The sequence below is a fragment of the Aspergillus pseudoviridinutans genome (genome assembly GCF_018340605.1).
Source record: "Aspergillus pseudoviridinutans IFM 55266 DNA, scaffold_5, whole genome shotgun sequence".
Lineage (NCBI taxonomy): Eukaryota > Fungi > Ascomycota > Eurotiomycetes > Eurotiales > Aspergillaceae > Aspergillus > Aspergillus pseudoviridinutans.
In genome coordinates, this window is record NW_025091285.1 from 3,320,994 (window position 1) to 3,344,649 (window position 23,656).

At 49.9% G+C, this 23,656-nt stretch overlaps 5 protein-coding genes across 5 annotated transcripts; 3 read left to right on the top strand and 2 right to left on the bottom strand.

Moving 5' to 3' along the window:
• Positions 1-244: 244 nt before the first annotated feature.
• Positions 245-655, top strand: Asppvi_008219 (uncharacterized protein; the record flags this gene model as incomplete). The annotated part of the gene is made up of 2 exons (XM_043304093.1): positions 245-371; positions 474-655. The coding sequence occupies 2 exons, from the start codon at positions 245-247 to the stop codon at positions 653-655; spliced, it is 309 nt and encodes a 102-aa protein (XP_043160028.1).
• A 232-nt stretch (positions 656-887) lies between these two features.
• On the bottom strand, positions 888-1,685 carry Asppvi_008220 (uracil phosphoribosyltransferase; the record flags this gene model as incomplete). Its single annotated transcript, XM_043304094.1, has 3 exons — positions 888-1,294; positions 1,357-1,456; positions 1,512-1,685. 3 exons carry the CDS (start codon positions 1,683-1,685, stop codon positions 888-890), a joined length of 681 nt encoding a protein of 226 aa, XP_043160029.1.
• A 419-nt stretch (positions 1,686-2,104) lies between these two features.
• Asppvi_008221 (FluC/FEX family fluoride channel) lies at positions 2,105-3,418 on the top strand (the record flags this gene model as incomplete). Its single annotated transcript, XM_043304095.1, has 1 exon — positions 2,105-3,418. One exon carries the CDS (start codon positions 2,105-2,107, stop codon positions 3,416-3,418), a length of 1,314 nt encoding a protein of 437 aa, XP_043160030.1.
• Positions 3,419-4,544: 1,126 nt separating this feature from the next.
• Asppvi_008222 (C2H2-type zinc finger protein) lies at positions 4,545-7,127 on the bottom strand (the record flags this gene model as incomplete). Its single annotated transcript, XM_043304096.1, has 3 exons — positions 4,545-4,686; positions 4,750-6,892; positions 6,992-7,127. The coding sequence occupies 3 exons, from the start codon at positions 7,125-7,127 to the stop codon at positions 4,545-4,547; spliced, it is 2,421 nt and encodes an 806-aa protein (XP_043160031.1).
• An 11,860-nt stretch (positions 7,128-18,987) lies between these two features.
• Asppvi_008223 (putative cell division control protein Cdc25) lies at positions 18,988-22,885 on the top strand (the record flags this gene model as incomplete). The annotated part of the gene is made up of 3 exons (XM_043304097.1): positions 18,988-22,179; positions 22,252-22,468; positions 22,536-22,885. The coding sequence occupies 3 exons, from the start codon at positions 18,988-18,990 to the stop codon at positions 22,883-22,885; spliced, it is 3,759 nt and encodes a 1,252-aa protein (XP_043160032.1).
• Positions 22,886-23,656: the final 771 nt, after the last annotated feature.

Genomic DNA, 23,656 nt, shown 5'->3' on the forward strand with positions numbered 1-23,656 from the left:
CATCTCGTCCAATCATTTCATTTCACCAAAAGGGAGATTCGGTTCTTTGTTTGCTTTGTTTCTTGCAGCATCATCCAGAATACGAGAGAGGCTGAGCTGCAGATCAACCTCCTCGGCCAGCCTTATTCTCTTAATCTCCACAGAAACTCCCTCCCCATCTACTCTTTTCCGACCATCTCATTTCATAACCCACGTAACTGCAACTTATCTCCATCTCCACCAGAAGAGGTCCTGGTCCTCCACAATGTCCACGCCAAACAACATGCCCCCATACACACCCATGCCCTCCCTGGGCCACGAGCTAGGCGTCATGTTCGGTTTCATCGTTGCCTGCCTGCTGATCATGGCGGTATACATCTATTTCTGGCGGGGTATGGCAACCAATCCCACCCACCCACCGCCCCCACATTCCATACTCCACGTGTGTGTTTCAAATCAGTAGGGAATCTGGCTAATGAGTAATATCAATGAAGCTGCCGACCGCCGCGACAAACAGCGCGATAAGGACCGGCAGAGGGAGCTTGCTCAGCGGGCGTTCCGGTATGATAGTTTCCGGTCAGTGGGGGGTCCGCGGGAGAAGATGCATAGGAAGATTGTGCCGCCGGTTGGGGCGCTGGAGGTTCCGTCTTTGCGTGGTGATCGTGCGAGGAGATAAATGGCGTCAGTGATAATTGTGATGGAGTTACGATGTGATTATAGATAACGGGTGTAGAACGGTGTTACGGTTTGGGTTTGGTCTTGGTCTATATGACGAGGGCGTTAATGGTGCGGAGTGCTTATATGGTCAATTTAATGGGATATTCTGTCTGTCTACCATGCTTCAATGCGATGCGATTCGATCTGAAATGCGGGCAATACCGCTGCTGGGACTCCTGCAACAGAGCCTACTACTTGCCCATAGCAAGGAACAAGCGATCTCCGATATCCCCCACCCCAGGCACAATCATCCCCCGCTCATCGCACTGCTCGTCGACGGCGCCCACCCACAGCTCCACGCCCTCGGGCCAGCACTCGGCCGCGCGACGAAGCCCCGGTTTCGAGCCGAGCACGCTGAGCATGATCACCCGCTGCACGCCCCATTCGCGGAGGAGCTGGATGGCCGCCTCGGCCGTGGCGCCGGTCGCAATGATCGGGTCGAGCAGGATGGCGAGGGTGGCGGCGGTGGAATTGGTGGGGGAGTCGGGGCGCAGGAAGGGGAGGTTATTGTAGTATTCGACTGGTTGGAGGGTGAACTTATCGCGGAAGAGGCCCAGGTGGTAGATGGGGACGGTGGCGGGGAGGAGGTTGTTGATAGCTTGAGCACGGTTCAGCTGTAGTTCCGAGGATGTCCATGGACAAAGGAAAACATAGGGATACCCTCAATCATGCCCAATCCTGACCGGAGAATAGGCACCAAGGCCACGTTGGCTGGGTCGATTGTCTTCGTCTCATACTCAATGCCCAGCGGGGTTTTATCCTGAGGTAGGGAATCAGATTAGCTCATTCTGCGGCATTGCAGCTGGGTACACAACCTTTCCACTGCTGGCAACCTTTAATCCGGCAGCAAAGGCTTCAACACCTAGAATGGTTGCAATCTCATGCACCAGACTGCGAGTCTCGCGACTGGAGGTGGAATGCGACCGGAGTTGGGAGACTTTGGCCTGGAGGCAGGGATGGGAGGAAACATGGATATTTGAGGGGAGCATTGTCTTAGATTCGAAAGATAGTTACTGTAAGATGTAAAAGTGAAGCAGATAAAGAAGGGGGATTCGAGGAAGGGATGAAGAGGGGATAGAGAGGGGCTGTTGCGTTGTATCGCTGTAGGTGACCTGGATGAGCTGCAGTTAAGCATGCCGCAGGAAGAAACAGCTGCGTAGCCCCCCTTCATCCACTTCTCTTCATCTCTCCTTCATGCCTCATTATCTCTTCTTCTCTATTGAGTATATCTTTGCTGACATGCTAATGATATGGATCAATGACATCTTTAGGTCTTATCAGACATCTCCATGGAGTGCTTTCGCTGATAACAACAGACCCACCCTCTCTTTGCACCTCCGTCACTAAGTCTCTCCAGTCCTCTTGGCATTGCGCCTACTCAGCCTGAGCTTGCAAAAGCATCATCCTCATGCAGCAATCGTCCCAAGACCAGCCCGCTGGTCTCTCTGAAAGTGCTGCTCCACCTCCTACGCCCTCGAATCCTCCTCAGCGTCAATCCTGGTCCTCCACCGGCTACGCACTGCCTCCCACCACCGAAAAACCTCCCGCGGCTCCCATCGAACCTACACCCACAAAGCGCACTCCCAGCATACAACCGCTCTCCAAACATGCCACTCAGCTCTTCACACTTTCATACCTCGTCTTCTTCTCCATCTTCGGCACCCTAGCCCGGCTGGGCCTGCAAGCGCTCACCTTCTATCCCGGCGCGCCCGTCGTAACTGGCGTCCTATGGCCCAACGTCGGCGGCTCCCTCTTGATGGGCTTCTTCCTCGAAGACAAGAACCTCTTCCGCGAAGAATGGGCCCAATCACCCGCTCGTAGCCGCAGCGAAGACGGCGACTCTGCGCGCCAACGTGCAGAGAACCATAAATCTGTCAAGAAGACCATCCCACTCTACATTGGCCTCACCACGGGCTTCTGCGGCAGCTTCACTTCCTTCTCCTCCTTCATCCGCGACGTCTTCCTCGCCCTGACAAACGACCTCCCCGACCCCTCTGTCTCATCAATCAGCCCCCGCAATGGCGGTTACAGCTTCATGGCCCTCCTCGCCGTCCTCCTCACCACCGTCGCCCTCAGCCTCTCAGCGCTCATCTGCGGCGCCCACCTCGCCCTTGCCCTCGACCGCTTCACCCCTTCCTTCCCCTTCCGCCTCACCCGCCGCGTCCTCGACCGGCTCTTCGTCCTCCTCGGCTGGGGCTGCTGGCTCGGCGCCGTTTTCCTAGCTATCTGGCCGCCGGATCGCTCCGCCAGCAATAGCAGCAGCACCAACGCTCCAGACACCTGGCGCGGGCGCGCCGTTTTCGCCATCGTCTTCGCCCCGCTCGGCTGTCTCCTGCGGTACTATCTTTCGTTATGGCTTAACCCGCGCGTGCCGGCGTTCCCGCTGGGGACTTTCACCGTGAATATCTTCGGTACGGTCGTGCTGGCCATGTGCTTTGATCTGCAGCGGGTAGACGGGATCGGGGCGGCGATCGGGGCGGATGCGCGCTCGGCGCCGTATGCGATTCTCACGAGTTGTCAGGTGCTCCAGGGCGTCATGGATGGCTTTTGTGGCTGCGMGACGACGGTGAGTACCTGGGTGGCGGAGCTGAATGGGCTCAGTCGGCGGCGGCAGGCGTATGTGTATGGTGTCGGAAGCGTCGCCGTTGCACTGGGGTTTTTCGTGGTGATCGTAGGCTCGCTCGGTTGGACTCGGGGTTTCGTCGACCCTGTTTGTACATAGTTAACCCATCTGCGGCACTTTTGTAAATATTTCACCCAGAAATTCTGTATATCTAATCAAGACAAATCTATCCAGTTCTTACGGTAAATAAGCTTCTACATAGACTCAAAGGTATCCCCGCTAAACGATGTATTTCTTTTTGCACGGAAATTACTTATAGTACAGGGTACTACGACGATAGAGCATGTCCAAGGTCAAGGAAGATAACAAAAGAATAAACATTAACGCAGGCAGAAAGCCAAAATGCACAAACGCAAACATGCAAGCGCAGAAATGAAGAACGACTCAGCATAGAGAGGAGAGACGCGAAAAAACATCAACAATGCTGCGGGGATGGCGTAAACACATAACGATTCAGAACGATTCTAACTCAGCACAGGCATTAAAATCCAAAAAAAGGTGGTCAAAGAATAGAAAGTAATAATAATCCAAAGTGGTGGAAGGAGTGACTTGAAGAGAAACTTGAGAGAAAAAAAAAGAGGCAGAGAAGTATATAACGAACAAGGTATCAATATGGTCAAGGGACAAATCAAATCGGCAAATTGACCACAAACATGCTGATGCGCACTAGGAATTAAGGGTTCTTCGAAACGAAAATGTCGAAAACAACAACTCCACCGAGTGCTAAGAGGGAGAACACACAGGACCAGCCGGGTGTCGAGATGTTGCCTGGGACAAACAACCCATTAAAACAAAAGCAAAAAATGACCACACCGGACTCCTGTGAGCTCTTGCCAAAACCAACAGGATGAACCATGATAAATGCAAGAGAAAGACACCTCAACTGAGGAGAGGAGCAAGAGAAAAACAGAAAACAGCAAACAGAAAAACAGAAAAACAACAGAGTAATATATCAGTCGGGAATCACCAGCAAGGAGCATTATGCGGCAGTTCGAATCATCGTATTCCGTCGTTGAAGAACACACGTTGCCGCCCACCTGCTGCGAAATTATTCCCGACCCCGAGTTCCGAAACACAGCCAGTATCCAAAAGTCGATGTAGAATGAGTGCCCAGTAAAGAGAGTATACGCAATGAAAGACGAAGAATGCAGGAAGGAAGTGCAGACCGCAATATGTGAGATATACTGTCGGTACACTGAATGGGTTCACATGCCCACTGTCGAGACTAGTAGGCAGTCCCGACACTAGCAAGTGTCTTGGTGGGCATTGGATGAATCGGCTGATCCTTGGCAACGCGCAACGAGTCTTCATAGCCGATCAAGGCTTGAGCATGAAGTTTGAACGATTCGCCCATGAGCTTGGTGATTCTAAAACAGAAAACGACGTTAGCAATCAACTCTCTATACCCTTCGAATACGGAACCAACTCACCCCCAGACTACCACGCCGTCCAGGATGTTACCCCATACACGGGCCACGGTGGAGCTGAGTTTACCAAAAGCGTCAACGGCGTCGTCGTCAAACAGATTCCGGACCTTGTTGTAGATGGCCAGCTCAGCCTCGGTAGCGGGCTCTTCGTCATGTTCCAGGCGATAGAGCCAGAGACTGAGGATGACCATCAGGTCCAAGCCGCAGAGCGGATGCTCGACACTCCAATTTGTTGCCGACGTCTTGGCAACCCAATTGATGCCTTGGACTGCTGCAATCTCGATGCACTCGAAACATGATTGGATCACTTTGTTCATCTCCCCAGACCGCTTCACCTTCTCACGCGCCACAGTCATCGCAGCAGCAACCTCGTAGGAAGAATGGTAGCGCAAGGCTTCCTGGATTGACTTGAGGTCAACCTCTAACCGAGCACGCGTGTTACGATAGACGGCCATCGAGTTGAAGATCAATGGATGTCCGTTCTGAGGCGTGCTCAAAGGCACAACGATCGTCTCTGGTTCGCAAACTTCCAGAGAACTCTCCCATGTCTCCAGAGCGAGACGGAGTTTGTACTCAGTGACCACGTCCTGAAGAGCCTCGAAGGTCCTCTTGTGGTTCCACACCTGTAAGAAAAGGGCATTGATCAGAACCCGAGTGGCAAAGGCGCTGTAACGCGTCTGTTCGCCCTGGAAAAGACAGTCGTGGGCTTCCCGGACGGTAAGTGTGGTCGCAGAGGACAGGCTACGACGCCAGGCCTCGTCGTCGTTGACGTCCAGGTTCCACATCGACTCAGAGGACGGCAGCTCGAGATTGTCGAATTCGTCGAAGCTCATTGCTGGGGTGTGGTTGAATGTCAGAGTGAGCATGCCGAAGAAGATGTAGACAGCGTAGTAAGTGCGACGGCAGGACTCATCCTCGATCCATTCCTCTCTGGTTGGTTGACGGCCCTCGCGAGCTTCAGTTCTGACCTTCAATTGATAACGGTTTCCAGCAACCATGTTGGCGAGCAAGCTCTTGATCGAGCAGGTCCACTCGAGACCTTTGGGATCACCACTCCAGCTCTCAAAGATCATGTTCAACAGAGTGCTTTGCATGGACCACAGCGGACATTTTCTCGAGTCGAAGTTCTCCTTGTGCTGCAAGAATTGGTTGACGAGCATCTTGGATCCGACGTGAAGCATGAATGCATGTTCGCGCTCGAACGTGTACAGAGCACCGATGGAAAGAACGGCCAACAACAACGGAGGGGAAGCCATGGTGGGCTTGAACGACTCCTGATGTAAGAACGGCAGATGATGATGGTACAGGTTGAAGTACGTTGTCAGGTACCTGTTCAAAGCAGCAGTCGAGGGAAGCTGGAAAGTCTCGGGAAGCGCACCCAAGGAGTCGGCATTTCTGATGCGCTCCACAACCATATTCCGCTCCATGTCATTCGCGATCTGGGGGGCCTTGGGCAGTGTCAGAGCCTGGCTAGGTCCAGGGGACCTCCGGTAATTTACGGGACTGACAGGACCTGTCATTGAAGGGAATGGTGAGAGCGCGTTAGGCGTGGAATTTCCCGACATCGGAAGCGAGCTGACGAGGGAGTGGAGCGAGGGCGCAAGAGTGTCGCCCCGATCCAGTACGTTTGGTAGCTGACGCAAGTCCGATCCATTGCCTTGGCCGCCGTAAGTAGGGCCCATAATGTGGTGTTTCATGTCGGCAGGAGAAACCAACGTATCCCAGGGCATCTGAGGAAGAGTCGCATTGCCGGACAAATACGCGGCGGAAGGCTCCAGTAACGAACCCCGACCGGGCGAAAAAGAGCGGTCGGATTCAGCACGATCGTGGACCTGACCCGTAGCGGCGGCTGCGGCCTTATGTTGGAAATCTGTCATCAACATGGCTGCGGCTTCAAGGTCGACCATACCGTCACTGCTTGCTTCAAGCTGTTCTAATGTGGTAGGATCAATCGTGATCGAGGGCTTGGATGGAGCAGGTGCAGGGGAGGACTTCTGAACACCTGCGCCTCCACGACGACGGCCCTCAGCAACAAGAGGTATCCCACCATCCTTAGCGTGAACAGTACGATCATGGCGGAGGAGAAGATCTCGACGAACGAAAGTACTCCGGCATTTCAAACACTTGAAGGGTCTCTCTTTGGTATCTGAGCGACGAGAAATCAGTCKAGGCTCAACAAAAAGATAAAGTTTGGTTGCGGATTCGGTCTCCCCGCATGAAGGTCAACGGGAGGCAAATGACTTACGTGAGCGTTCATGTCTACTACGATGTTCACTTCTGCTGAATGCACGATTGCAGAATTGGCATTTGTATTTCTTCTCTGGGACGGTAGTCTTCTTGGCCGGCGTGTTGCCGGCCTGGTTGGATGCTGCTGGTGCCATGTCGGAAGGAACGAGGCAGCCAAAAAGCAGGACGAGGAGTTCTTTCTCAGCAAAGTAGGAGCGGCGAGGAAGACTGCGGTATCGTGCCTTTTGTGAGTTCGCACCGGTTCTGTAGGCGGGTTGACGACAAGAAATCGATTTGATGTCTGATCATTCCTTGGGCGGGGGGGTAAATGGTTGTGCGAAAGTTGATTTCGGAAGGGGTTCCAGCCACAGGCGGACCAAGAGGGGGAAAACGTAAGACGGAGAGAGATTCGACAATAATAAGAGAAGTATAAGAGAAGAAGAGAAACGGTTGATTCACACAACCGTGTTAGAAAATATGTTGAATGATTTGGAAAGGGAGGAAGAGAGGAGGGGGGGAGGTAGAGGGAAAAGAAGAGAGGGAGGAGGGGGGAATGTTGAATGGATGAGGAGGGAAAAAAGAGGGAGAGGAAAATAAGCAAGTTACGAGAAGAGGTAGAAGAAGAAGAGTGGGAAAGTTTTCTGGGAGGAGGGTCTGGGTTTCTCAAAGGGACGGGAGCGAGGGGTTGCGGTGGTAGGCTGGTAGGAGGGGGAAGAGGTACACCATAGACTAGAGGGGGCCAAGAAAGAGAGTGGGAAACGGGCTGCCAGGTCGTGTGCAGAAGAAGCTGATGGGAGATTCGGACGATCGCTGGATCGCAACAGTGAGGCGGGTCTTACAGTAGCCCAGTCTAAACAGCAAAGCAGGGGCTCCAAACGGGATTCACGGAGCGGACTCAGTATGGAGTAGTTCCGGGACAACCACGCACTAGGAGTTCTTTGCCACTGCCAGAATCCGCGTGGACCTATCAGAAATTTTAGAAAATGCGATCCTGACTAATGGCATGGCTGACTATACGCTTTCAAGTTAGACTTAACGCGTCCATCTATGTCCTCTGAGCCAAGTACTGTGGTAATGCGTACCTAGGTACTCTAATAATACAAACAAAAACATACAATAATACATCCCCGACGCGCTATGTTACAGACAGGGAAGCTCTCTTAAAAGACACATTCTGTGGACCATCTGTCCCAAACGGGCCAAAGCCGAGTGAGCCACAGTGGCCATCACGCTCTACAGTGCCATCCCGTCAACCCGGTTGAACCAGACATCCACGCTATCACCAGCTTTCTGTATCCACAGTCGCACATCTCATCAGAGACATCATCATCATCCCCGTCTTCCATGTCTTGGCGCTATTGCAACCACAAAGCTACGTTCTTGCTCTTTCCTTCACCTCTCTGAATGTAGTAGAAACTGCCTAGCTCAAAAAGTCGAACAGCACAGAGTGTTGGGCAGCTGCATCAACCATGAACTTGGTATTGACCATTTGCAAATTGGTGGAAGTGCAAAGTATGACCAGTAGCATTCTCCTTATCTAATAACAATTCTTTTCCTCTTCCAAGGATCCGATTGGCATAACGTAGATAAATGGTGCATATCTGACAATAGGTGGATATATCATCCCTGCCGAGCCCCTTTCTTGAGGATACCTTGACTTGTTTCTACAACTGCAAGATCTATCTATCTACTAAATATTGATCTGTAGCTGCACTGTGGACTAAATCGATCTAGCTGCTTCATTTCGGTCCATGGAGAAGAATGATCGATCCCCTTCATCGAGAGTCTGATCGCAATGTGGGCTGTTTTGTTGGTATGACGGATACAGGTGGGGTACAAGTCGCTTCATAGAACCATACTCCGCCAATTTGTATAGTTGTGTACCTCTCTATCTACGGCGAACTTATCCCTATCATCATCCCTCTCTTGATAAAAAGATCCCCTTTAATCGTGGACATGAGACTGATAGGAAAATCTGCCATCTTCTACTACTTCATATTCCATAACACTCATGGAGTTGATTGGGACCTACTGCATCCATCATCAGTGTTGTAAGTATGGAGTAAGCGAGACAACTCTGACCTCCGTGGGTACCTAGGCAGTAATCACACGCACCTTAGCCCCTCCAGACAACAAAGCCGGAAGCCGAAGGCCCCTCGTCAAGCCCCCCCTTGGCCCCTCCAAGACCTAGCAAGGATTCCTCGGCGACCATCAAAATGCCACACCACAAAGCAATTAGCAAAAGCATGGAGCAACTGGTCTCACATCTCCCTATCAAATAGTATTCATAGTCTGTTCCTTTCATTTCCACCGAAATTCCTTCCAGGCAAGCTAAAGTTCTAATGATGTTACTGGTTGTCGCTGCGCATCATATTTAATTATTTCTATATTATTATTATTCCCATTTATTAGTTTCTGGACTATCACTTCATTATTTTGCAATCGCGGATTGAAAGGGGGAAACAAAGACACCCCTCCAAGAACCCGCCACCCACTTATCAAATGATTACCCCTCGGTCCCCTCCTGTCCTCATCTTCCCCTCTATCAAGATAGGTCTTGGGGGGAAAGATAGTATGTGTATTGTCTGACTTGCTCAACCCCTCCTTTGCAACCATGGTTACGTGTAACCAGCCTCAAGTGATCAAGACATTCAGACATTCGGTACTTGGTAGTCACCAAAATAACAAGATTTAAGTGTCTTTCTCCTTGTCCTCTGACTGCGTCTTCCTTACCAACAGAATTGCACTAGTGGCTGTATGCTAAGGGTAGTGTTCAATAAATAAATGATTCTAGTTTTGTTGATCGTCGTTTGATCGAGCCCACTGTTGTTCGAGGCCCGTGATCTGTCACTATGACGAAGGCTGGACATCGGTCACTCAGTGACAGATATCATAGTATCAGGAAGACTGTGGTATGTACTATTATCCAGCTATGCGCACTGGCTGGCATATCATTTCAAGAGATATAGAGAGTCGAGTATTTTAATTGAAGTCGCCAATGACAATAAGCCGTGACATCAACCCGGCGTTGATAATCATTCTCCTAGAAGTTGACACATAGATCTGGCTTCACTCAATGCGAATCTTGGGTGAAAGATCATATCTTGATGGTAGATACAGCTACACAGGATATCCTCTGCCCCCACGACATCCACAAGGTCTAAGAAGTGGTGTGTTGTACAGATGAGTTGCCGCTCCATGGCGACTCATTCAGGAGCTGTTCAATGGTCACCTGCCCCAAAACTAGATAAACAGCGAAGCAAATTGCAGCATCAGACCGGACGAATATAGAACAAACCACACAATCTTTCTGTTTTTGAAACTTGCAGTTGGCAGGCTGGTGAAGAACCATGGCAGACATGCAAACATACCTTACAAGTTCAAAAAACAGGGCCTTTCTATGACAGAACTTCAATAGTTAAAAGCCCTATCAGGATGCAAGTCTGCATCATCGTTACATAAACTATTATTGTTTAATTCTGGTGCTGCGCCCAAGCCCAAGATGCAGCAACTCCCTAATTTTGTACCCGGTCGTATCATCCTTACCCTCTGCATAAGTGGCATGGGGCGGCATGGATCTTCAAAAACCGTGGCTGCCTGCACTTACCAGCCTCACTCGGAGACGCGCTCCCATTCCGGTTCCACATCCAAAAATGAGGCGCCCTAGCAATACATACGACGTACCCGTATGTGTAAAAGCATTACGAAGCTGAAGCTGCCTGTTATTTTGTTTCCATGTTTGACGTTGTAGGCGTATATCTTCAGTAAGTTCAGTTTGCCCCTCTGTGTGCCCCTCCATAGAGGGCTATGGCTATACCCCGCATGATCTATGACATCCGCCGGGTGCTCATGTTGGAACCATGGATACAACAACGATGGACAGCTGGAGCTGTTGGGGTCTCGCTACCAGGATGATAATCATGTGACTTCTAAGTCAATAACACCATGTCGTTATTGCTGCTACTGCACACATGTCACAAGCAGGCCAGAGACAGCCCTCAGAGGTGGAAAGTATTCCCGTAAAATCCCGAAGATTCTTGGTCAAAGTCTGGAGTTACTAGGGTAACTCACATGACCCGCTTCGATAATCTATTACCCTCCTGGGAAAATACGCGAGTACTTGCATACCTTGCTAGTCAGGGCTCAGATCTCAATGCGCGTCTTTCGATCCTTGGGCAATATCAATGATAGACATGAATTGAATAGTTTAAGAAGATGCACAGGTCAGTATCAGCGAGATCATCTAAGATTACTATTATGCAATGATGCGCATACTCCCACGTCAATAGGACTTCAGCCTGGCTTTCTGCGCGTCATCCTCTCCTTCACGCTATTCAATCAGGACACAATGTACTTCGTTCACACCGCCCTCATCTTGCCTGGCCAGACAAGTCTCAAGAGAGCGGTGAGCCGCAGAGCTTACGCTTTTCAGTAAGACAAACTGGAGAGACGGCCTGGCAGGAGTAACTGGACTTTACTCGTTAATTCGAAGCTTGCAGTTGTACTCCCTAGTTGGCTGGATCTTTCCGATCCACTGTGCACCGCCATGCAGCGGTCCGATCCATATCGACGTCCTATCAGTGGTGAGACCGCTCTTCAGGATGACACGCGAAGACTTCAACTGATCCAACCCGCGGGTCAAGAGAAGACTTATTTTGAGTTTTAGTCTACTGTTCTAAGACTCCGAGCAGACTACTTCATGAAAGACTTTCAGAAGGCTCAATTGACTCGAGTCCGGTGAAACCGTCTCAGTCTCAACTTGACTGAAAACTTGCTCTTTGGGATCAGAGTTCAACGACGGGGACGAAACATCTGCAGCCTGTCTTCGTCGCCGGATAGTCAGTGGCCAATGGGCTATCGTTCCAAATGACTCTAACAACTGAGACACCAGCAGTCCCAATAGGTTCTGTATAAACTATAAACTCTTTTTCTCCAACATATATGACAAATTGGATAGATCTTTGAAAGGGCTGCTTCAAACTTCCAATCTATAGAATGGTATGCCCCTCCAGCATTAATAATAATGATAGCGGTAGTTGATCTATCCACTGCATCAATCAATAACCCACTATGGTGTAATCCGTGTCTGCTGACTACCGAGTACTTATGATCATATTCTTCTCCACTAGGTACCGTTGCAGGAAGCGAGGAACAGCTTCCCCGGGGCCCATTTTCCAAGCTAGTGGCCATCGGTAGCGTCGTAATTCGTCTTGGCGACCAGATATGTCCCGACCCTGCGTAATGCGTTGCTGTCCTTGTTCTGCTGTCCAGTGTACCGCTACTTTGGCTTCTGTCAGGAATTTCCCAAATTAGCCATTACTTGGGAGTCGGTGAAGCCTGATAGGGACAGAGCTGGGGATGAACAACTGTCCTATCGCTATTCGTTTCGATTGCTTCTACACTTTGGGTCGTTAGACGGTTATAGACGACAGCGAAATACATAATCTCCACCGCCTGTTTTACAACTGGCGGAGTTCGATTAGGTCAACTGGTAGACGGACTTTCCAGTTTGCCCTAAGGCAGACACGAAGGCAGCGATGATAATCTCATGTTCTAGACCGTTCTTCGCTCTTCATTTCTTTGCTTCTTTCTCGAATTTCTCCTTTGCTAGAGGTGGATCGACCTCCATTGTGTGTTCTCGCTAAACGAGGGCTCAAGTCTTCCAGTTCTTGAGGATTAGCGAATGAACTCGACCTGATGCACAACATGGTTGCGCTGTGTGATATGACTCGCTTATTATTTTATGGGGCTACGAGGCTCATTTTGGAGCAGGTTGTCTTAATAGCCTTCAAGGAGAGACCGAGTCAATAATACTGTTATTATTGTAACTTATATCAACTTAAGTCCGTCGATGAACTATAGAATCGCGTCTAGTCGATCCAGCTCGCCCGGGTGTGGTTGATTTCTACTGTAGAAGGGCGCGTTTGTTCCATGGTACTGTTCCGTAGTGGGTGTCTGAACCGCAATTGTCAACTGGATGCGGTAAATGATATCCAGACAACATGTTGACTCGATCAGACTTCTACAGTCTACTTGACGTCGCATTGTACGATACAAGTAGAATGGCATTCAGACACAACTCATACTTTGTATTTGCATGGGTAAAGACCAGTACTAATCCTGCAAGGATATGTTCACAAATCCCTACAAAACGAATTGCGACTTTCGTCCTGTAAGCATACACACCGATAAATATTAATACCATCGATAGCCTAGGCTATCCTCCATGGCCCCTATGCATGTGTGCACTACGCAGGACTCGCAACAGGCGGTGTCGCATAAGAATTGTACCTGCGCCTGCACCTAGACGCAGAATGCCACAAACGGCTACAGATGCATTTGTTGGGATCATGATGAATGGTCACCGCCTCTTCTGTCCCTGAGTATGTCAGTTGAGAGCTTTGTGGCTCAAGCCGCTCAGTCGCATCATTCATAGCTTGAAGATCATTGAAGATGCCGCAGTCTACCCCCAGTTGACATCGATGTAGGCTTCTTACCTGCCTATTTTGTCCATGCTTCAGCGAGATCTGACCTGATGATGTATTCCAACAACTCGCATACCTTGCGTACCTCCAGACGGGACGGTACATTGTATTCTGTATTCTTCTGGAAACTAAAGAAAACCCGAGGACAGAAGTACGGATACACAATACGGTTACTGGTGACTATGGTACCTGTAGAGCACTTCATCCCCAGACTCTGTAAGCACCAACCAGCCGGATCCCCTTAATCAAACATCTTAGACGATGAAAGTCATGGAATGATAGAAAACCCTCCACCACCCCACTGCAGCATATCTGATTGGATTCGAAGAAGCCTTCTGGAAAACCGAAGAAGCCAAGGTCTCAGGTCTGACTCTGCGACATCCAGCGTGGCTTACCGGAACAGCATCCGCCTCCCGCTGTCCCAGCTGGTTGGATGAGTGGGAAATAGGGGGAGGGGCAGAAGTCGATAAAGGATTGCCTGGCTGCTAGTCTAGTTCTTTAGACTACATATTGCTTTTTTGGGGTCCAGAGTTCTGGGCTTCTGGGGCCCTAACGGGTGGCTGTTTGACTTTTATTACGAACGGCAGTACGGAGTATCCATGTAAACCAGACTATCCCATGAAACTGAGGGAATCTACCTCAACGTACTCCGTATTCGACAGTCTATCATCAAGGAGAACGAATCAGTGCGCGGCTTGTGCAAAACACAAACTTTGAGAGCCACAAGCGGAACCCGGGGGATTGGTCCGATTGCAAGATGCAGCATGGGAGCGGGATGCTTGCATTATGATGTGCTTTGCTTTCCTTGTTTTTGTTTCGATCTGATTCTTGGGCTTTTTTACGCGGGTAGAGAGTCCAAAGGATCGATCCGTTCTTCCTCACGATGGGAAAGCAGCATAAAAGCCTACTTCCATACTAGCTCAAGTTTCTGGAGCAATAGATAGTTGTACCATAGTTAGCAGACTTTATGCAGCCTCCCCTTGGTCTACTCCTAAGCCAAGATATTGATTGTGCTCTGGCTGATCTGTTGTGCTGGGAAAACCTCCAACAACATAGTCAAGAGACAAGACTTTGTCGTATCATTGCATTGAGGAGTCAATGTAGAAAAGCATGGCCATATGAAAAGGCCTCTACTCCACACTATTCTAGAATAAACAACGTGGCGCAATTCAACCACTCCGCTGCTAATTTCTACCCTCTTGTACTATGCTGAACAGGTGTCTCGGGGGTCATGACGCTGTTAAGCAATATACTTTAAAAGGGAGTATGGAAGTACAGCGTTGCTGCGAACTTTGCATACTGAGAGCAGGTATCATGCCAGCTGGTTGATATACATCGTAGGGTTTGCATGAATATTGATATGGACGAGAGTTTGTCCGTCTTAAAGGCATTGATGTTGCTGTATCCATCCTCTTCAGCGAAGACAGTCGTCAAGGTCAGTAAATCGTCTCTCTGTATGTCGCTGATGCAGCAGAAACAGCTCCTCAGGCTTGATGATTCTCAATCTCTACCTTAGCAGTTCCGTCATGGATCTCGTCCTGCCTGGCTCGCGGAGCATCAGCATTCTGCTGGAGGTCCGGCCGAGTGAATACTTCGTTATAAAAAAAGGACGCCGTGGATATCTCATACAAAGACATATACATACAGTAGTGAGATAGCTGTGTCCCTGTAGATTCTCTTCGCATCAAGGTTGGATCTGAGCTGAGCATAATATTTATATATCAGTCCACAGTCATTCAGCGACGACATCAGACGTCTAGCCAGGGCGACAGGCCCTCAGCGTCAAAAAACCGAATTATCAACTGCACCCGTCTATCCATGAGTGGTATGCCGCGTGCCCCAGACACGATGCTTGTGGTCCATAACCTCTTGCTCTGATCAATCTGCGTGTGTGGATCAGATCGCTTTCTGGAACTGTTTAGTAAGAAAGCGTATTTCAGTATGAGCGAGTAGGACAGAGAGAGTACCATCGGCTTCAGGTGATACAGGAAAGGCTGCATTTATGGCACCGTGGACTCTAAGATAGCATAGAATACAAAAGATGTAAATACAGCAAGGAGCAGTGGGCTCACACCATTAGCTGGACAGGGAGAGAGAAAATAGATTCAAGTCCAACAGATCTCAATATCGTTTCAACGACTAGAGCTAATATTAGTCTACGAACCTAACTCAATGTACTTCTACTGCAAACTTGGACAGTAAAACTTGCAAGGCTCTTCATCCTATTCAATTGAACATTCAGATAGATATAGGACTTGTGTGGAATTCCGCTACGCTGGCAGCCACCTGTCTCGTTCACACGAAGGATCTGATCACGATATCCCTAGAAACAGTAGAATAGGGCGATGAAGGCACGAACGTCCAAGTGCTACGCTTGGTAATGCCATGGTTTAGTCGTCAGTGAGGAGACTCACTGGCTTCCGTGCTCAGTTCTAGATCTTTTCTCAGTCACTGTACATCCAATCAGACCTCCAACATGATGCTCCCCCGAAATTAATGTGGAAGTGATGGTGAGCATGAGACTGAGGCCGCCCTGGATCGGCAGGATGCTTCATCCAAACCAGAATTATCCATTCATCTGCCGGAGGGCATTGTCAGATCTGAAGGAAGGTAATCAAGGCAGTCATTCTGGAAGAGTTATACAAGGCAGTCTGCGCCGATTCTGCGGTGACACTATAGTGCTCGAGGCCACTCAACACCCAGAGTTATCGTCCCTTCACCCAACAGTCGTTGAGAGGAATTAGGGGTCGTTCAGATCCAAGATCGTCTCTTGCCTGGTTGAGGGCGCAAAACTCGGAACATCGAGTTCAAAACCACTCTACCGAGGAGTGTAGTTGAAACCCGTCACTCGGGCGAAGAGCCTTCAAACGGTTTGAAGGATTTGGATGTCCAAGCTTTACCTGACGTGTCGAGGTCAGTGCACCAAAGATGAAGTCTAAATCATAGATATCGGGAAGGCTCATACAGCAGTACGGTACGCCTGGAAGCATCGCGGTTGCCGTATATTTCATAAATGAAGAAGAATTTTCGAATAGCTCATGTCACAGTCATTGTCAAGCCGAGGATCATGGGAAGTAACGCCGAGCGCCACAGGCCAAGAAGCTGTCAGGCTGACCCGCAGGTAGTCTGGCTTTCATGACCTCTGCGTCTCAAGTGACATGATCAGTTGCGCACACATCGACCGGGGCCCCTGCTACTTCTTGGGTTCGAGTCGATGAGGGAACTTGGAGGCAGGTGTTCCAAAATAATGAATGCATATTATTGCTTACCCTACAGGAATCCTTGGTTCTATTATTTGACGGGCCGGCCCGACCTCTTCTTCCCTATGATTCTTCGTTCCTAATCCATTCACGGCCAGGTTCGTAGTTCTTGCGAGATTAACAGCATAGATAGGCTGAATGTGGGTGTCTGGGGAGCCCATGGACTGCCATTTGCATCCCTGACAGTATGGGGTAGATAATCTGGGGAACATATTTGGAGTCGGTCCCACCACGATGTCACTGAAGAGACGAACGGAGTTCCGAACAACATTCCGGTTTTTTTCTCATGTGCATTTAGGCTTATCCTGTCTTACGATGGCATTTGTTGGTTTGTGGCTTCTCTTGACTCGAGGTTTAGCATAAATCACAAGCATACGTAAACGACGCCGAGGACCAAGGAACAGTCGGGAGACGACACCGTCAACAACAAGCGATGATCACAGAGCAGTATTTATCCGACATTAGACAGCTACGGGGCTGCGCCTTTTTGGTTCATTGGATGCTTCATGCGACCTACCGTCACTGTCCAACCATCAAAGTGCCGGTCCACCGAAAGTATCTATCAAACGCGTTCCAACAGGCAAACAGACGCGAATCACTCGGAAAGTCCTCGTATCACCCGGATCGACTCATCCATCTGCGATAGTTTACAGCTCTATATGCTTGAAGACACGTCTGTAGTTTGCACGAATGGTGTGCCGAGTGCCATGGTCATTGATGGAACATTGGGGGCCTTGCTCAGAAGGGTATTCGTGCGTACGGAGGGCTCCGTTGGTAACTCCGTAGGCTCAACAGATGGTGCTCAAGGTTTGAGGATCATCATGATCATGATGATGACGACGAAAGTTAATACTGTATCAAGAAATGTATCATTGAAGCCTTGGAAATGCAATAACATGAAATATTATCTCATTGCGACGCGATCAAACTTTCAATATTATGCTTTTCTCCACTATCATGGGATAATAATACTGTAAGCTGTACGTTACGGAGTACCTAAGGTACACGGGTACCTCATCTCTCCATTGCGCGATTTACAATACGGAAACAATACCGGTCCATACAATGGTCGAGACTCGAGAGTCAGTCGAGACGCTGATTCCATCAATCTCTGGACCCAGAAAGGGCCCGCACTTCCGTAATCTGACTCGAAGAGGGGCTTCCTAGGCTCTAACACAGTAAAGACGACTTATTAGATCCAAGCCTAATCCATGCCCCGACAACTCCCAAAGAACATCCAATTCAACCCCGTTAGGGCAACGGGGAACCACTTCCCGAGCAACCGTCCATACAAATCGCTCATAACAAACGATATCTAATACAGCTTCCCTCCCCCATTGCAAACATAATGAGTAGAGGTCTGTCAAGTAGCCAACAGGTGAGCGGTGTACACACCTGTTCTGACCTTGGGAGTGGCCGGTGGATGGTTCAGGTGGTGCCATCTTGGTAACTTACGCGACGAAATTCCATGACGGTATCAAAAGCAAATCACCTAGGTAGCATTTTCAAGGATAGGCAGGTACCTACGATTTGAATCATATCTAGGTTGCTCACTGAGGACGTGGATGCATTAAGTCATTCTCGTCAATAATATCATCCGTTCTTAAGAATAATACTGCCCTCAATTTCATGCGCTGTGAACCTTGAATCAAAGGGCTGAGATGCTCAAACCCAACCGCATTGCTCTGGTCCCATATTGTAATTTTGGTATTGGAGGAGTACATTACTGTAACGTGGTACTCGACTCAGTTCTACCTTATCCACTCACAGGGAGAGGTAGCTTTCCCCCTCTCCTGCCTCTTACCCACCGGAGGCCACCACCACTTATCAGAGGTGCTCTGGGAAACTCTCTCTCCTTTTCGACGGATCAATCTGACTGTCTGACTGTTTTCTCTTTTCTCAACTTTCTGGAGAGGAGAAAATGAAACGCTTCCATCAATCCTTTTGATCGGCTGACACTCTCAAGTGCATTCACTCCTTATCGAGTCCTTTCGTATTGGTCTATATTAGTGATTCTTGCCACCAATAATTGAATCTGACCCTGCCACCATCTCCAACCCACCACAGTCCGTCTCCCGTTTACCGCCCCTCTCCCTTACCACCACCCACCACCACCGTTCGCTACGCTCGAATCTGTCGGATACCTGCATTGTCTAGTCATGAGCAACGCCTTTGTTTGAGCTCGCCAGCATTAATCGCAAGGCGACGCAGCCATCCGATGTTCATATCTTTTTAATTTCTTGTAGATTCTTCAATTGCTTCGAAACTCGATGTACGAAACCCGGGTGACAGAGCCGTTGGCTGTCGACACCAGATCTGCACTGGCGACCAAAATCCAGACTTTCGCTACTACTTTTGAGTTTACCGACGAGCAAGTTTCCACTCCTACATCTGTTCCTCGAAGTCGCAGCCGTGGAAACAGTATCTCCGTCCAGCAGAAGGGGTCGCCGGAGCGACACAGGTCCCCCATGAAATCCACCAGCGATGGGCGCTACACGCCCAGCCCCGAGCCGGCGCCAGCACTATTCGTGCGAGCCATGTACGATTACGATGCCGATGACCACACGAGTCTCAGTTTTCGCAGAGGTGATATCATACAGGTTCTCAATCAACTAGAGACTGGCTGGTGGGATGGTGTCATCAACAACAGCATCCGGGGCTGGTTCCCCAGTAACTATTGCGCTATTATAACCGATCCAAGCGAGTTAGAGGATCAGGTGGTACATGCTCGCGATGAAGACGAGATCAGCGCGGAATCGGCTACTGGTGAGGACGAATATGAAGAAGAGCACGAGCACGAGCACGATGAAGATGAGGTCGACTCCGCAGGAAACCCGCGCGATTCGCAACCGATACTTCCTATCGAAGGTGTAGCAGCCCCCAAGGAGCAAGAAGAGGCCGCATTCTGGATCCCGCAAGCGACTCCGGATGGCCGTTTATTCTACTTCAACACTCTCACCGGCTACAGCACCATGGAATTGCCGTTTGAGAATCCGTCTGCGAACGAAAGCGGACCCTTCGACCGAAACAACTTTTTCGTGCCGGATCAGACTCGACCACCCCCCGAATTGATGGCTCGCGGTTTCGAGCGCGACGAGGATGATTATGATGGCTCGGCATCTGAGGCGGAGGGAGAGTCTCTAATGCTGGCGTCCCACGATTCTATGTCTCGTCGTCGTCGCTCATATATTGATGGTGTATCTCCTGCTACTTCCATGGACTCATTGCACCCTCCATCCGCCACCAAATCGATCAGTGAAGGCAAGATCTCACACCAGTCCAGTCGGGACCTGCAGAGGACAACCACCGCCGGGAGCAATACGTCCGGGCCCGTCCACGTTCACAGACCGTCCGTCTCTTCCCAAGCTCCTTCCCGCTTCGTCGATGACGGCCTCACGGCTCCTGTCACTTGGCCGATGCTGGTTGACAATATGCGTCACGCTATCGAAGTGTATCGCCAGACACTACTGAATGGAGATCGCTCCGAGTATGTGAGGAAGGCGGAAGACATATCTGATCATCTTCGCATGCTTCTTGCTGCTGGGTCGGACACTACAGACAATCACTCTGGGAATCCGTCGATTATTTCGCAAAACAAGCCACTCTATCCCCACTTCAGAGAAATGATGTCTAAATTCTCGAAACTCGTTCTCTCATCGCACGTTGCAGCTGCCGATTGGCCAGGACCAGATTCCGTCAACAAGTGCTTGCAGGAGGCAGACGGCGTTATGCAAGGAGTCTACGGCTACGTCGAAGTTGCAAGACAACAGCGAGGCGAAACCATTCGCCGTATCGTTCCTGGGTTCGTCGTCGGAAGCTCTTCGGGAGGCGGTTGGCAAAACAATGGTGTATCTCTAGATGATTCGGGCCCGACATCATTTCTGGACCAGGATGGCGCTGATTCTCGCGTCGAACCCTCGGTACCTCTGGACTCTGCTCTCCTGGACCATGTCGACATTCTCAGGAGGTCATTTGTTGGGACTATACGGCGACTAGAGGAGCGATTGACTCTCAACCAGAAGAAGATTGTTACATATGCGGAACAGCGCGAAATTAGTGATTCAGTTGCTGCAGCTGCAATCAAGGTCGTTGAACAATTTCGTCCTTGGATTTCTGCTGTTGAATCCATCAATCTCGCACCGCTAGGAACAAGTTTCCAGAATCCTCAGCTGGTCGACTTCAGTCTACAGAAGCAAAGAGCCTATGATGCCATCGCAGACTTTGTCATTAGCTGCCAGGCTGTTTCCGCCCCCCTGGGCGACGAGTGGGCTGAGCTTCGCGGAGATTCTCTTGAAGACCGCCTGAATGCCGTGAGGAGTATCGCGAGGCAGCTTGAAAACTTTGTCTCTCAGATTGGTTTCTCCCTATCGCTTCTTCTCGAACAGATTCCCGAGCCCTCTTCCACTTTTAGGAGCGAAAGTCGTCTGGAGGGCGACAACGAAGCTTACAAGGGCATCCATAGTCGCGGTGATTCTCAGGCAAGGATTGCGACAGAGACGATCGGGATACCATCCTCGTATTCCGTCGACCTGCCATCTGAAAAAGTTCGTCGCAACATGGATAAAGCTCAGAGGTTCTTTGGCCAAGCTCCCCCAGCTGCTATCACTCGAGAACCTATTCGGGAGCCTGTCCGGGAACCAGAGGAGACGCCTTGGTTCCTGAAGATGGATCACGAAGGTGAAGTGTTTTACGACACCAAAGCTGATGTGCCCACCTTGAAATGTGGAACATTGGCGGGCTTGGTGGAGCACTTAACTCGCCATGATAAACTGGACGCCTCTTTCAATAACACTTTCCTCCTCACATATCGATCCTTCACGACTGCGTCGGAGCTCTTCGAAATGCTCGCTGAGCGCTTCAACATCCAGCCTCCATTTGGACTGAATTCAGATGAAATGCAGATGTGGATAGACAGGAAGCAAAAGCCTATCCGATTCCGAGTTGTCAATATCCTCAAAAGCTGGTTTGAGCATTTCTGGATGGAGCCGAATGATGAGGCGCATATGAATCTTTTATCTCGCGTTCATGCCTTTACCAAGGACTCCATTGCGACGACGAAGACACCTGGCTCGCCTCAACTGATGGCAGTTATCGAGCAGCGCCTTAAAGGTCAAGACACCACAGTAAAGCGCCTCGTCCCTACACAGGCCACCGCTGCTCCTCCCCCCATCCTTCCTAAGAATATGAAGAAGCTTAAATTCCTGGATATTGATCCCACGGAATTTGCCAGGCAGCTTACCATTATCGAATCGCGTCTCTACTCTAAAATCAGGCCCATTGAGTGTTTGAATAAGACTTGGCAGAAGAAGGTTGGCCCCGATGAACCGGAACCGGCTACGAATGTGAAGGCTCTGATTCTCCATTCAAATCAATTGACCAATTGGGTTGCGGAGATGATTCTCACGCAATCCGATGTCAAGAAGCGAGTTGTTGTCATAAAGCATTTCGTGAACGTGGCAGACGTATGCTGATCACCTTCTCCCACCCTCTCCTGCTTCGATCCTTTGCATGCAAACCGCTAATTTTCCGCACAGAGATGCCGCGCGCTCAACAATTACTCTACGCTCACATCCATTATCTCTGCTCTCGGGACGGCACCGATTCATCGACTCGGTCGGACTTGGTCTCAAGTTAGTGGCCGTACGTCTGCAATTTTGGAGCAGATGCGCAGACTCATGGCCAGCACGAAGAACTTTGGCGAGTATCGGGAAACTCTGCATCTCGCAAATCCACCTTGCATCCCTTTCTTTGGTACGACTAGGACAAGTCCCTCGTATTGTACGCGCTTTTTAGTGACAATTGGCTAAACTTCAATCAGGCGTTTACCTAACGGACCTGACGTTTATCGAAGACGGTATCCCCTCTCTTACGCCTTCAGAGCTCATTAATTTCAACAAACGCGCCAAGACTGCGGAGGTCATCCGGGATATTCAACAGTATCAAAACGTCCCGTATCTCCTTCAACCAGTCCCGGAACTACAGGACTACATACTCAGTAATCTTCAAGCGGCAGGTGACGTCCACGACATGTACGACCGGAGTTTGGAGGTGGAGCCGAGGGAACGTGAGGACGAAAAAATAGCGAGGTATGCTGCTGCTGCATCAAGTAGAGACTTAAGAAGTCATAGTACTATGGCCATCGCGAGCTTGGTTATCGCATCGCGATGATCAGGTCGGCTTGTCTTTCTTCTTGTTTGTCTCTTTTTCGTTTTTGTTTTCTGCACCTCCGGCGCTGAAATTCCCCAATGATACCCGCGATTGACATTTCAAGGATTTTCTTTTTTTCTCCTTTTGCATTTTTTTTCCATTCCAAGGATTGGTTGATTGAAGACTAACTTTGGTTTTCTCTTTATCCGTAGATTACTGTCGGAATCCGGCTTCCTATAATCTGGCCGCTCCCACTGCATCGTCGTGGCTTGCTACCCTATTGGGTGTTCATGTCAGCGTTGCATGTGCGTCGCGTGCCGTCTCTTAGCGTCACATGCTACAACAAACCGAGCAGTGCGCCACAGCGATCCAAGCGTCATGATTTGGTAGCGGCGGCAGCCTAAAGCCCGGGATATTTGCTTGATAGCCAGTCAAGTGTCCTTTGCGTTGGTTGCTTATGCATGCTCCTTTCAAGATGATCGCACCTTGAAGTGAACATTTAGCCGATTGGCATCCCACTTCTTTCCACCCTCCTGGTTGACGGCTATGCCCTGCTGGCGTTCGCGACCGTCATTTAGGTTCGGTACGGTTGCTCCACATCACGGTCTCGTGATCGAGCCCGCTCTCTTGCAGGACAATGAATCGTGATTTGCAGCCTTTGTCCGCCGACGTCCTACGTGCCTTGGAAAGAGGCATTGATGATACTTTGTCCATAAGTTCAAGAGGGCCAGTTTCCTCTTACTATCGCATTTAAACAAACTCACTGATAAGAGCTTGCTTCCGCGGAAGGGC